This window comes from Octopus sinensis, linkage group LG10, assembly GCF_006345805.1.
Source record: "Octopus sinensis linkage group LG10, ASM634580v1, whole genome shotgun sequence".
NCBI lineage: Eukaryota > Metazoa > Mollusca > Cephalopoda > Octopoda > Octopodidae > Octopus > Octopus sinensis.
Genome location: NC_043006.1, coordinates 85,106,206 through 85,122,240, shown reverse-complemented (window position 1 = coordinate 85,122,240; position 16,035 = coordinate 85,106,206). Strand labels below are relative to the sequence as shown.

At 35.2% G+C, this 16,035-nt stretch overlaps 1 protein-coding gene across 33 annotated transcripts in view; it reads right to left on the bottom strand.

Annotated features, from left to right (window-relative positions):
* The window catches only part of LOC115216372 (protein MTSS 1), a 337,421-nt gene that overhangs the window by 176,090 nt on the left and 145,296 nt on the right, over positions 1–16,035 (bottom strand). For all 33 annotated transcript variants that reach the window (XM_036506884.1, XM_036506899.1, XM_036506878.1 and 30 more), the window contains exon 3: positions 15,407–15,480. In XM_036506884.1, coding sequence (XP_036362777.1) covers positions 15,407–15,480 — 74 coding nt within the window. The remainder of the gene's footprint in view (positions 1–15,406; positions 15,481–16,035) is intronic.

Genomic DNA, 16,035 nt, shown 5'->3' with positions numbered 1-16,035 from the left:
ATGTCAAATGAAGAATATGAATTTAGTAAATTATATTGTTTGAATTTAACCCTTTTGTTAGCATATTTCTGTTGAAAAACACTGCCTTTGTTTTTAATTGATTTTTTAAAATAATGTAGAATTTACTTAAAAATAACTGCTGTTATTAATCTGGAGTTTGGAATATAAATTAACATGGAATTTTATGTAAGGTCTTAATTCAGAACACTTTAATGCTAGCTCTAGCGGTAAATCCTCAAAAGTGGAAAGGCTGGTAAGAAAAATGCCAAACTTGCAATCTTCAATTTGGCTTTCATGCTTATTCTCACTTATGGTCATGAATATTGAGTAATGAGTAAAAGAATATGATCATGAATACAATTAATCAAAATGGTGTTACTCCAAAAGATCTCTAGAGTAGTGTTACTTGACAGGCTATGTAGTTCGGAGATCCAGGATCAAGGACTCTACATGGGTTGAGCCAGAGACGTCATGGCTCCAGTACTACAAACATGTGATTATAATGTCGCAGGAAAGAATTGTAAGATTCAACTAGAAAGAGGACTAGGAGTAGACCAAAAATGAGACGGCTGGATAAGGGTAATATCCATAGTTTTAGCTGGTCACACTTGAGAATGCAGCTGGAAAGTGCTTTTGATAAGACTTTATGGAGGAGATGCCTAAGGACTCTACTCCCAACAACCTCCCAGGAATAGTGGGATGGAAGAATGGATGGATGCACTGCTTTTGTTTTAGTTAGTTTGAAAATAAGGAAGAATTTTGTAAAATAACTTGAGCTAGTGTCGGGAACATAAATTTATAAATTTACATGGAATTTTGATAGAAAGTTTTGATTTAAATCACTTCTAAAACAGGAAGTTTGTTTCTAGAATCAGGGTCAATCTCAGACGATTTGGCATTTAAAGGGTCAATAAATTATATCATAGAATTTATTTGTTTGTTTCTATGTCTGGCAAGGAAATCTCATCTAAAGAATAATTCTGCACCGGAAAAAATATCTCTTTTTAAAATGCAGTAGAGTTTGAGAATCTGTAAAAAATATGTCGCAGATGCACAATGAAAAGATTTGTAACAACTGTTCTCTGTTCTCACAAACAAGCATCTTTCATGTGTGTGCATATGTGCGTGTGTTCGGGGTGTGGAGGTATAATATAGGATGTTCTTATATTTTAGGGCATCAAGAGTTCATGACAATGACTAAATCTATTCTTAAAATCACATCAACAAAAATTCAGAAAATGTGATGTGATGACAAAACACTGATGTTTGATTTCAAACAGAAGGGTTAAATGTAAGCTGAATATCCAGAAAGAAAATAGAAAGGACTTGGGAAAAATCTAAATTAATTTTTAATTTATAGATATGGTGCCAGTGGCACATAAAAGGCACCATTTGAGTGTGATCGTTATCAGTGTTGCCTTACTGGCACCTGAGCCCTGTGCTAGTAGGGTGCTAAGAGTACCATCCGAGTGTCATCATTGCCAGAGCAGCTAAGTGGCTTCCGTGCTGGTGGCATGTAAAAGGCACCGTTCAAGTGTGATCGTTACCAGCATCGCCTTACTGGCACCTGTGCTGGTGACATGTGTAAAAAGATTCAAGCGAGGTCATTGTCAGTACCACCTGACTGGCCCTCGTGCCGGTGGCACGTAAGAGCACCAACTACACTCTCGGAGTGGTTGGCATTAGGAAGAGCATCCAGCTGTAGAAACTCTGCCAGATGAAGATTGGAGCCTGGTGCAGCCATCTGGTTCGCCAGCCCTCAGTCAAATCATCCAACCCATGCTAACATGGAAAGCGGACGTTAAACAATGATAATGAAATCAAGGCATGGCTATGTGGTTAAGTCTACTTTGTAACAAAATGGTTTCAGGTTCAGTCCCATTGCATGATAACCTGGTGAGGGGAGTTTGGTAAATGGGAACTGAAAGAAGTCAGTAATATGCGTGTACATACATACATATATTTTCTGTTTTTAATTATTTGAAATCTTCCTGTAAATAAGGAGCTGGTTTCTAACAAAGATACAAAGCTCCATTGTTAAAATGTAGATAACAAAAATGCAGATTTTTATTGTTTCACTTAGAAATTGTATTAGAAACATGTGAATTAGCTAGCTAATTTCTTTTTCAGAAAACCCTAGCTTGACCAGATTACTGATTAGGCCTTTACTCAACAAAAAGAAGTGCACCAATTATTATTATTGGTTAAGGGGTGAATTATTAGCTGGATAGAGAAGCTGGAGGTTTTTAAGTAGTTCTCCATAGTTATCCTCTTTCATTTGATTTTTGGAGAGATATTCATCTCAACAAGGCAGCTAACTTCTATGACAATACATACTTCTGCTTGTCTGCCCAAAACAACAATACAAGACCTACTATGTTTGCAGTTGATAGAAGTTTTGATGGAAACATCATCATCATCATCGTTTAATGTCCGCTTTCCATGCTAGCATGGGTTGGACGCCAACCACTCTGAGAGTGTAGTGGGTGCTTTTATGTGCCACCGGCACGGGGGCCAGTCAGGTGGTACTGGCAATGACTTCGCTCGAATCTTTTTGCACAGGTGCCAGTAAGACGATGCTGGTAACATTCACGCTTGAATGGTGCCTTTTACGTGCCACCGGCACAGAAGCCAGTTAGCTGCTCTGGCAACAATCATATTCAGATGGTGCTCTTGGCACCCTACTAGCACGGGCACACCAATATTCCTTGTGTTGATGTTTGTGTATATATTTAATAACAGGGGTGTTCTCTATATTTATTCCAGGACAATCTTTTTTTCAGATGGCATTGCATATTGTTTTAGCGACAATGTTGTATCACATACGGAGGTAGGACCTTGATGACATTTTTGGGCAGCTGCCTATCATGTGAGATGTCTTCCACAGAAATAAGAGAATCTACATTTTTGGTTGCATCTTGGAACTCTAAGGGCTTCACAGTCTCTTTCATTTACCATTTATGTATGTGTGTGTGTGTGTGTCTCCTTGTTTTGACATCATGTAATAACTGTAAATGAGTGTCACCATCATACAAGCAGTATCATTCATTCCCAATCTTCCACAAAAACATATCTGGTAATGAGGAAATACTACATTGCTTGAAATAAGGGTTGGCAAAGGACATTAAAATGATGATGATGATGATAGTGGTAGTGGTGGTGATGATATCAGAAATCTTGGCCCTAGGCACTTGAAAGAAAAATGAGACCAAACAAAATTACATGGAGGAATTATTAAGAAATCAATATCTATATCTGAAGCGTGATTCTCACTTAACCATTTTGGTTAATTACTATTTCAAAGAAAAGAATAAAATTGTTATCTTTAATGTTTGCTGAAAATGCTAGTAAACTTTTACACAAATCTTATTGATAAAATATAAAAGAAAGGAAATTAATAGATTACTAGCTAACACAAACAGTAATTTATTTAGCTCGTTTGTTTCATCTAAAGAACCTATGAAGAAAGACAACTTGCTTTATTAATAATAATAGATGTTTTTTAGTATAATTTTTCATAAATATTTAATTTGTTTTGCTTATGAAAAAAAACAAAAAGTTTATATCAAATCAATAAAGAAAAAAAGTGGATGATGATTATGAAATGGGTAATTAACATAAATGTTTTTACTTTTTCCTTTGTAAATTCATTCAAAACAATGAGTAAAAGAGCGCCTAAAAAACTGTGATATTTGCATATGTATGCAGAAAGCTAAGAGCTTTGTCTCTCAGAAATATTACATAATCTCTGGATACAGTAAAATAATCCTTTTGATACCAATCCATCCCTGAGACCAGCCCTGATTCTATAATACAAATTTCCTGTTTTAAAATGATTTAAAAAAAACCTTCCATCCAAATTTCATGTAAAATCATTTCAGACACCAGCTTAATAAGGACAAAGTTATTTTATGGAATCTTCGTTAATTTCAAAATTAATTGAAACAAAGGCAGTGTATTTGAACAGAAATATGGCAACAAAATAGTTAAAGTGATCTAAATTAAAACCTTCCATTAAAATTTCATGTAAATCTGTTTCAAATGCCAGCTTAATAAATCTTCATTATTTTCAGAATTAATTTCTGAAATATAGGCAGTGCATTTTCAACAGAAATATGGTAATAAAAAGGATAAGATTGTAAACTGGGTAAAAAAAAAAAAAAGTTAAAGATTAAATTATTCAGTGGACATGAAGTTCAGTTATCAGCTTATGGTCTTATACCTGTTGCTTCAGCAAATTTCATCCAAATTCATTCAATAGTTATACATTTATGATTTTTAAACTAGACTAACTGCATTTCATCAAAATCCCTAGTTTGTAACAGGATTGAAGGACTTTTATAAGAAAAGCACTACAGAACTTTAAGGAGTTAGAATACATCCTTCTTCAAACCAGAATCTAAAATGAATCAATTTCAAACAAGGAGTATCAATGTCAAATTAAAATCATCATCATTAACATATTCCTCAGTGTTTTAAAATCTACTTTTCTATGCTTGCACGAATCAAATTCAATGAGGCAGATTTTCTACAATCAGATGCCCTTCCTGTCACCAACCCTTACTCATTTCCAAAGAAGATAATTTCACATGACCAGACTTGTTTTTGATGGGGGATTGGAAATGATTTCACGACCATCACGATATCAAGACAAGGACGGACACACAAACGGGCTTCTTACAATTTTTATCTACAAAATCCATTCACAAGGCTTTTAGTTGACCTGAGACTATAGTAGAAGACACTTGCTCCAGACGCCACATCGTGGGACTGAATCTGAAACCACATAGTTGGGAAGTAATCTTCTTAACCACACAACCATAATAATATATAAGAACTTCTCACAGCACAGTGATTCAAACCTGAATACTAAACACGATTATTTTATATATTTTATTTTATATCATTTCACAACATATTTACTTTTACTTCAAGAAAAAGGGAAAAAAACCCCAAAACAAAATATATTTGAAGAATGTAACCCTGCACATTCATTTCAATTATGCATTGAAAAAGTCTTTTAATGGGTTTGTGTGTGTGTGTGGCATTAGAAAGACCAAAATACTTCCTGTATATTTTATCTTTCTTTTATCCTTCACCCTCATCTATTGTTGCAATAATTCTCTTTCCATTACTTTATTTTTTTTTTCAAAAAGCACTTCCTGTATGAAATCCATGCCAGAGTGTTATAGAGAAACTAAAACTTATTGCAAGTAATTATTTGGTGTAAAAAGAAAAAAAAAACTGTTAAAAAAGACTGCTGACAGTTTCAGGTTTAACACAAATTTGAATGCAATTTTAGAAATCTAATTTCTAAGCTATTATGTAACCAAATGCGAAAAGGACTAAATTTAACTTTAACAACCAACCAATACAGAAAGGATGATTGTCTCTTCTTTCTAGACAATGTATTTGGAAGGAGAGAGAGACAGAGAGAAAAAATGCGAGTAGGAGTGAATTGAGAAACTGAAACACATTTGTATTATTGCAACGTTCTGTTTAGCTGTATCTTGACAAAGATGCAGTTCAAAGCAATAGCAATACAATAATACCACTATTGAAAATGAGAATAGCTTAGTGTTAAGGCATTTAACCCTATTGTTACCATATTTCTGTTGAAATATACATTCTTGGTTTCAATCGATTTTCACAGAATTGAACAATTTAGTAAAATAAATAACTTGACCATATTTAAGCTGGCGTTAAAAAACATAAATAAACATGAAGTTTAGATGGGAGGTTTTATTATGGATCATTTTAAACCTTTTGTTTACCATATTTATGTTGAAATACACAGTCTTTGTTGCAATTAATTTTTAAGATAACGAAGAATTTAGTAAAATCACTTAGTCATTATTAAGCTGATGTTAAAGAACAAAAATTCACATGAAATGGGAAGTTTTAACTCTTTAACATCGAGATTACTGTTTATTAATTGCTGGTAGAGATACCGTATTTCATTTTGCAATTATAATATGCTACCAAGTATATTAAAGTCTTATGCATCAATATTGTGTCCTACTTTTTGTAATAGCAATGCAATTCAATCTGAGATAACTTAGATTACTCTGTCAAAGCTAATGCTTATTTATTCACATTGTTGAATTAATCATTCATTACCTCATAGCTTCAAGATTTGCTCGATGTGATTGTATATTTTTAGAATGACATTGTGGGATAGGTGTGAGAGGCAGGATCTGGCCAGTATGAATGTAAAACAGGTAAGAATGTTTGGGCTGAATATGACCAGTTTAAATCCCAAGGGATTGATTTAAATCACTTTAAAACAAAGTTTGTATCATTGTACCAGAAGTGGTCTCAGGAAGGATAGTATCAAAAGAGTTAAAATGTAGAAATGTTGAATTCTTATAATTGGATGGTACTTTGATACAACTTATTTTAATCAACAGGCAAAGTTACGATGATGTCATAGCTACTTCAATTGAAGATGTAAAAGAATTTACACATCATAGCAAATGTTTTTCTGCTGTTATTTATTTACCAGAAACAAGCTACCAAGAAACCAGAGACGCAGCTGTAATGCCACAACAAACATAAATGGTTGGAAGCAAATTACTTTTTCAGATTTATTGCCTTTTGTGGAAACATTAATCAAACCAAAGTAGACAAGGCAACAGTGTTGACATTTTAGTACCCCTAAATCTTTTAAATTTGGGACATACATAAAAGGAAACCCACACTGATTTCACTATCTTATTGTCACCTTTTTAACATCAACTTTTCCATGTATAAGTCATTGAGGCAGATTTTCTATGGCTGGGTGCCTTTCCTGTTGCCAACTCTCAACCTTTTTTTACCAAGCAAGGTAATATTACCCCATGGCCAGACAGTGACGCTTATTTACAACAACTATGTGACATGAAAACAAAAATATATACACACACACATACAACAGGCTTCTTTCAGTTTCTGTCTACCAAGTTCACTTACAAGCCTTTGGACAGCCCAAATATAGTAAACAACACTTGCCTAAGTTTCCACGCAGTGGTAAGAAGTTTGCTTCCCAGCTACAAGGTTCCAGATTCAGTCCCACTGCATGGCACCTTGGGCAAGTGTTTTCTACTATAGCTCTGGGCTACCCAAAACCTTGCGAGTAGATTTGGAATATAAAACTTGAAAGAAGCCCATTGTATGTGTGTGTGTGTTTGGCAACTACCACCTGGCATCTGGTGTTGGTTTGTTTATGTCCCAGTAACTTAGCAGTTCAGCTAAGAGGCCAATGGAATAAGTATCAGGCTTAAGAATAAGTACTGGGGTTGATTTGTTTCACTAAACCCTTCAAGGTAGTACCCAACATGGCCACAGTCTAATGACAGAAACAAGTAAAAGAATAAAAGGATAAACAAAAAAGGGGAGGGAGAGGGAGAGAGAGGGAGAGAGAGAGAGAGAGAGAGAGAGAGGGAGAGAGAAAGAGAGAGGGAGAGAGAGTGAGGTCAATTTAAAATTAAATCCTCTGTAAGACGTTGAGGAGCAGCATTTTGGCAAGATAATGACCCTTCTGAGAAGATTAGGGTCAAAAGTTGACTTTTCTATTGCAATTATCTTGATTTTACTGTTGGATACAAAGAATGAAATTACTGTAGCACAGTTTAAAATATTTAAAGGAGTGATTGAAATGAAATATCTTGAAGGCAGCCAAGAAGTAGAAATGGTAAAGTACAGAACAAAAGGCTTAAGAGTATATGCTAAAAAAAAAAAAAATTACAAAAGCAAAAACAAAATAATCACTGCAATTACTCAGACATGCTATCCACAACCCTGCCTCCATCTAATTAAAAATACTTAAGCAATGAGACTATTTTAATCCATTTTTGTAGCAATTATAAGGAACAACAACAAAGCTGGTGAAATCTGTTTTTGCTGTGGAGATCTAATAAGTCTGAGACATGCTTGGAGTTGTCTCCCATACTTGCCATATAAATATATATATATATAAATTTTCTTTTTTTTTTCATGATTACTATACAAGGTTAACACTAAATTAATACTTATTCATTTTCTTCCCATTATATGCGAACTTCAAAAACAGGATGGGTGGATTATCATCATTATCATTTAATGTCTACTTTTCCCATGCTTGAATGGATCTGATGGAATTTGTTGAGGCAGCAAATTTTCTATGGCTGGATGCCCTTACTGTTGCCAACACTCACCTCTTTCTAAGCAAAGAAATATTTTCCCATAGCTAGGCATCTTTTTTCACTGAAGACTAGAAACAGACAACTTCGCTTGTATGGCAGTGATGCCCATTTACAACTACCACACTAACAATTCTGCTAGCTCACTACCTTACTACTACTACTACTACTACTAACAATAACAACAATAATCCTGAGATTTTAAGGGAGGGTATATTTATTTTATCGACCCCAAAAGGATGAAAGACAAAGTTAAACCTTGGCAGAATTTCAACTCAGAATATAAAGACAGATGAACAAAATGCCGCTAAGCATTTTGCATGGCACACTAATTATTCTGCCAGCTAATCACCTTACTACTACTAATAATGATAATGATAACTAAATAAATTCTCCAAAATGTAATCTGAAATTGCACTCTTTTAAACAATTGTTTCTCGGAAAAGATTACATACACATACATCTAATATCTATCTACATAAATATATAAATATATAAATATATATATATATATATATATATATATAAATACATATCTATATATATATATAAATATATATCTATCTATATAAATACTCACACACACACACACATATATATACATATATATATATGTAGATATATGCACACATATATATATATATATATATATATTTGTATGGTTACGACAACACACACACAGATCAATCATTGGTAATCCTGATAAAATGATTATGAAAAAATAAAAATAAAAAAGCAAAATAAATTAAATAAAACCCAAACAAACTGCCTATCGATTAGCAACTTAAATGCTTCAAATAAAATAAATAGGTTATAAAAAGGAAAAAAAAAACTTAAAATAAAAAAACAACTAAATAATGGAAAGTTGTATACAAATCAATAAACTAGTAAAAATTAACGCAGAAACAAAACATGGCCACCACCATCAGTCTATGTTTTTGGATAGCTCAAACTATTAGTTTGACTGTTTTCCTGAGAGCCACTTGATACATCTATGGTTTCTGGGTTTCCATTTCACTGGAATTGACTTCTTGTATTCTTTGGTGTTTTGTTTTGATTTTCCATCCAGGCAGTGAAGTCGTTAAGAGTAAGGATCGGTAATGATCTTATTAAATAGAATTAATTCGTATAAGCTTTGTGATGTGTTAACTAATCGGCCTTGTAACACTAACTGCCTAATCAACTCTTTGTGCATCAATGTCAAAAAACATCATTTAACAGACACACAAACATATATATGCAAACATACACACACGAATATATATAACTGAAAGAAGCCCGTCGTATATATATATATGTGTGTGTGTGTGTGTGTGTGTGTGTGTCCCAACATCACTTGACAACTGATGCTGGTGTGTTTAGGTCCCCATAACTTGGCGGTTCGGCAAAAGAGACCGATATAATAAGTACTAGGCTTACAATGAATAAGTTCTGGGAATGATATGATTCGACTAAAGGCAGTGCTCCAGCATGGCCGCAGTCAAATGACTGAAACAAGTAAAAGAATAAAAGAATATGTGTATGTGCTCTTAACACCCTACTAGCACGGGGCTTGAGTGCCAGTAAGGTGACGCTGGTAATGATCACACTTGAATGGTACCTTTCATGTGCCACTCGCACGGAAGCCAGTTAGCCGCTCTGTCAATGATCACACTCATATGGTGCTCTTTGCACCCCGCTAGCACGGACGCCATTTTTGATTTTGATTGCGATTTCACTTTCCTCAACAGGTATTCGCAAGCAGAATTTAGTGTCCAAAGAAGGAAAAGGTACGCATAAGTTGTATGAAGAAATAATAAATGAGAGTGGGTAAATGTCTAAACTTGATAAGGAAAAGAATATGAAAAAGGGGAGGGGGATGAGTAGGATACACGCACACACACACATGCACGCACAGATGACAGGCTTCTTTGAGTTTTGGTCTACTAAATCCACTCACAGGGCTTTGGTTGGCTTGGGGCTATAGTAGGAGACACTTGCACAAGATGCCACACTATAGTGCTGAACTTGAAGCCATGTGGTTGACAAGCAAACTTCTTAACCACATAGGCGGGCTGACTTGTACTTATATTATGGAGTCCTGACAAGACTGAAGACAGATGCCCTGATGATGTCTCTAACTTGGATTGCAAATAAAAATCTCAGCTGCATGTATATAAAAAAAAATAGAATTAAATTAAAGAAAAACTAGCAGTATCACCCGGCGTTGCTTGGGTTTGTTTCGACCCTATACTTTAGAATTGGAATTTTTGAAAAGTAGAAATTTTGCATTATGTAGCTTGTTATTCTCTTTAAGTGAACATTTTTCTGGTTGAAATACACCGAAAAATGGTGACACAGCAGTCAAAAAATCGTAAAAAATAGGGATTTTCATAGAAAAAAAAGCACCTTTTTGATGTAAATAATTTTTGGTGTTAACATGGTCCAATTTGAATTTTATCTTCTACAGAATGAAGAGCAAGCCTTCTTCTATCATACTCTCAATTTTGGTCAACTTACGCCACAGGGTCTTGGAGGAGATAGTGTTAGTAGAAGGCTACCAAACCTGCCGCACACAGACAACTTCAGCTTTATATATTTAGATAACAACAGGCGCCATGCAATTCTCCGCTGACCTCACAATTAATGGTATTACATTGCAATTCTCAGTGAACAATAAATAAATATATAAATAAACTGTGAATGTGAATCATTAATTGGATTACCCTTGGAATAATCTAGACATTAATTTGGTCATTAAACGATGACAAACGAGTGTCTGATAATGATTAAAGTTCAAGAATAACTGGTAACTTTGGTTTGTTTCTTTCCCCCCACTAAAACATAAAAAAAAAAAAAATGTCTGGCAAATGGTCAAGCAGCACCAGAATTGTCTCCTTGGGTCTTTTTTTGTCTTGTTTGAGAGAGAAATTGCTGTGACTCAAACTTAACCGAATTTCACTAAGGTCCCATACACAATGAACTTGTATGGTGGTGGTGGTGATTTTGGTGAATTAGATTACCAAAGAATAACGAGAAAATTAGCAAGGAAAACCAGGTTAAATGCCTATTATCATTAAATAAGTGCCAAATGTGTCAGAAATAAATTTCACAAGTTTCTTAAATAAAAAAAAAGTGAAGGAGAAATAATTTTAAGTTGTATTTTAAAAGAATGCCTATTGTTATAGCATGCTTTCAGCAATTCATTGATATCTAATATTTGAATATAGAAGATTTTGATCTAGATCAGTCATTGATAAATGGTAACTATTTTCAGAATGACATTGTAGGGTAGGTGTGAGACACCAGATCCGGATGGTTTGAATGTAAAAGATATGGTCAGATATGGCCAGTTTAAACACTAAAGTGTAAAAATGAAGTTTTGTACCTTAGAATAGGAGGTGGTCTCTTGTAGGTCAGTATTGAATGGGGTTAAGGTGGTTTTTGGAGCATAAATTAACATGAAATTTTGGTGGAAGGATTCAATCTAGACCACTTTTAACCCTTTTGATACCAATCCGGCTCTTTAGTACAAAGGTCTTGTTTTCATAAGTTTTGAATTAAAATTTTCCACCAAACCTTAGTCACAATTTACGTTCCTAACACTAGCTTAATGATAACTAAGTTATTTTACTAAATTCTTTGTTATATTTAAAATAATTGAAAGGAACACAGAACATCTTAAAATAAGTACAGTAATGAAAGGGTTAATGATACCCAACCATAGCCCTCAAACATCTCATCTCAAACACATCTAGTTACGTCCTTTCCACATCTCTCAGCCCCCACATTTCTACACCGTATAACATTTTCGGCACAATCAACAGCTTCATACATACCTCTTTTCACTTCCATACTCAACCTTTTATCTCTCAGCATACCTTTCACAACTCCAAGTATCTTACTCCCCTCTCTCACTCTTTGGACAATAAAGTTACTAAATCCATGTAAAATGTTTCCAGACTATCACAGTATCATTTCCAAGGAATGAAATACATGTAGCATGTGCATCGCTTCTTATAGACTGGTCAAATTTTTGTAGACTTTCCTCACCAAAGGTTTTTTTTTTTTTACACTTTCATGTCAACAGTCTTGTGTTTATTTGTTTTGTTGTGATCAAATAGAGTTTTTTAACTGTTAGGTTTTCATGTTAGTATCCATAAATTAATTTTTGATGCGTATGTTCTTTGCATGATTATTTCAACATCATATTGTGATATGAGTATAGCTTCCATAAATAATTAATCTATTTTTGTGAGAAATTTTATAGAGTATGCAAGCATTATTCTCTAGTATTTTCCTAACTTTGCTTTATGATGTATGATATAGTGTTTTGCGATTGCTCAATGCTGTAAATGCATAATAAACCTATGAAAGAACATTGTTCAATGTTACAGCTGGAGTCCTGAAATTTACAACTTTCAGTTTTACCATAAAACTAGCAGTATCGCCCAGCGTTGCTCGGGTTTGTTTCGACCCTTTAAATGTGAACATTTTTCTGGTTCACCGAAAATACACCGAAAAATGGTGACACAGCAGTCAAAAAATCGTAAAAAATAGGGATTTTCATAGCCAAATGCACCTTTTTGATGTAAATTATTTTTGGTCTTAACATGGTCTGATTTGAATTTTTTCTTCTACGGAAGGAAGAACAAGCCTTCTTCTATCATACTCTCAATTTTGGTCAACTTGCGTCCCAGGGTCTCGGAGGAGACAGTGTTAGTTGAAGGCTACCAAACCTGCCACACACAGACAACTTCAGCTTTATAAAGATTTGTAGATAACATTAGTTATTACCTATATGTTAAGGGCACCAAAAAGTAATGGTGCATTTTCAAGCAAATAAAAGGGGTTCTTGCAATCAATCAATTAGAGTTAAAGACCAAACACAGTGTGTATGTATATGCTGCATGTGATAGTTCATGGAAGACAAGGAATTTAGTGAGCTGCATATTCGGCATTGCTTGCTTTATGAATTCCATAAGGGCACAAATGCAACATCCTCATCATCATTTAACGTCCGCTTTCCATGCTAGCATGGGTTGAACAATTTTGACTGAGGGCTGGCGAACCAGATGGCTGCACCAGGCTCCAATCTTGATCTGGCAGAGTTTCTACAGCTGGAAGCCCTTCCTAATGCCAACCACTCCGAGAGTGTAGTGGGTGCTTTTTACGTGCCACCAGCACAGGTGCCAGTAAGGCGACACTGGTAACGATCATGCTCAAATGGTGCCTTTTATGTGCCACTGGCATGGAAGCTGGTTAGCTGCTCTGTCAGAGATAACATGTACTGCACATCCTGATGGTGTGAGTGTTCAGAACAGCCAATGATTCATCCTCATCATTTAACGTCCGTTTTCCATGCTGGCATGGGTTGAATGCTTTGACAGGAGCTGGCCAGCTGAAGGGTTGCCCAGGCTCCCTGTCTGTTTTGACATGGTGCCTACAGCTGAATGCCCTTAAAACAGTGGTTTTGATCTTTTGAATGGATATCAATCAAGACCAAATGTTCTCAATAATGACATAGTGAAAACAGCAACTGAAGTGGATTGGCATCAAAATATCCGAGGCTTATCCTGGAGGCTTAATAAACCTTGGTCCACTGTGCAAGATAATCTCAGGCAGATTGGTAAAGTGCAAGGAAATAGGTACTTTATGAACTGTCCCCTGAGAATAAAGCAGAGCATTTAACAAGGTAACCCAAGAAAGGATATATTCATTAAGTTAGGGAGCTCTACCTCATCCTCCCTACTCAGCAGACCTAGCACCATCAGATTTTCAAATACTCAGGGCTTGAATACTTGTCCAGTAGAAAAACATTCAAGAAAACCGCCCCTCCCCCCCAAAAAAACCCATAAAAACAATGTCAAAACAGAACTAAGAACCCCAAACATTTTTCTCTTCAAAAGAGCCTGTTTTATTTATTTATTTATTTAAAATTTTGCTGAAAGAATCAGACAACAGGTTCCTAGGTGGGAAATGTCACTGCTAACAATGGTGATTATTTACACTATTTACATTTGATGGATATTTGTCCTCATCTTGTTTGTTGTTAACACGTTTCGGCCGATATACCCTCCAGCCTTCATCAGGTGTGCGTGGGGAAATCTCGAACCTGATGAAGGCTGGAGGGTATATCAGTCGAAACGGTGTGTTAACAACAAACAAGATGAGGACAAATATCCGTCAAATATCAATAATGTAAATGATGTAATAATTCCACATCTCTTAAATATAGAACTGAATGGTGATTATATTTTCAATGAATATATATATATATATATATATCCCTGTCTCTCTTTCGGAGAGGCACTGAGCACCTACACGCACATATACACACACGGCAGTAACTTCCGCCTACCGAATTCAATCACAAAGATTCAGTCGACTCGGGCCTATAGCGGAAGACACCTGCCCAAAGTGCCACGCAGTGGGACTGAACCCGAAACCATGTAGCTAGGAAGCAAGCTCCCTAACCACACAGCCATGCCCGCGACACACCCACACACGATTTATTAGACTGCATCTTGTGATGTAAATATAAATGTGTGTATGTGTGTGTGTGTGTGAGTGTGTATATATATATTTCCTTCCGATCATTCAAAATGTGACCGCGTGTGTACCGTTGGCGATTTTTTTACTCCATCTTCTCTTCTTTGGATCTTTCCTTTTCCTATGTTTCTGACAAAGAGCTCCACTCGAAACATTAAACCCTCCTTCTTTCCTGAGTGTCCAATAATACTATACTTGTTCCACGTCCTCGTGTTGTTGTGTTTTCTCTTTGTGTTTTCATCTTCTAGTGCATGGTATAATTATGTTAATCATAGTGTCACTGTTCACAATCTTTACACTTTTGCACTTTTCTGGGATCACAATTTAAGAGTCAGTGCCCAAAGAATCAGAAAACTGGCTCCGTGGAAAATGTCACTGCTTAAATGAATATATATACATACATACACATAATTTATTAGACTGCATCTTGTGCTGCAGTCAAATAAATTATGTTAATTATACAGTGTCACTCCGTTCACAATCTTTATACTTTTCTAGGATCACAATTTAAGAGTCAGTGTTAAAAGACAAATGATTGGCCCACCATCCTTTAAATTAGCACCTTACTTTCTTGGCCAATTACCAGTTTCTTTTGTTCCAAACTGATCATAAAAAAAAGAAAGGGGGAAAGAAAAAAAAGAAGAAACACCTAGCATGAATATCCTATAAGATCAATGGTTGTTTGTTAATGAATGAATGGAGATAACGCCAATTACCTCTAGATCCAGTGGCCATGTCAGCAACTTTCTGAAACGTATCCAAAAATGCACTGATTGCTATTTGTGTGGTTCTGGAAGAGAAAAAGAAAAATTAAGAAAAATTAGATTTATGAGAAAAATAACACAAAAAACAAATGTGAAACATTTTATCCATATTATTTTAATTAGTTTTTGTTTTGGTGGCGGGTTGGAGTTGTCTGTTTCTGTTTTTGGAAAACTAGAAACAAAGAAAAACTTTTTCAAAGAATATTCTCAAAAATACATTTATTTGTGGTATAAAGTCATCATGAACATTGTGTGTGTGTGTAAGTGGAAACGTGTGTGTGTGAGTGTAAATGTGTGTGTGTAAGCATAAACTTGTGTGTGAGAGAGTTTATATATGTATGTATTTATATCATCATCATTTAACATCCATTTCCATGCTGGCACGCATTGGATGGTTTAACTGAAGCTGGTAAGCCAGAGAGTTGCATCAGCCCTCAGTCATTTGTTTTGGCCTGGTTTCTATGGCTGGATGCCCTTTCTAATGCCAACCACTTTACAGAAGTGGACTGGGTGCCTTTTACATGTCACTGGCACTGACCACGACCATGATTTCACTTGGCTTGAAGTCTCTTCTCAAGTAC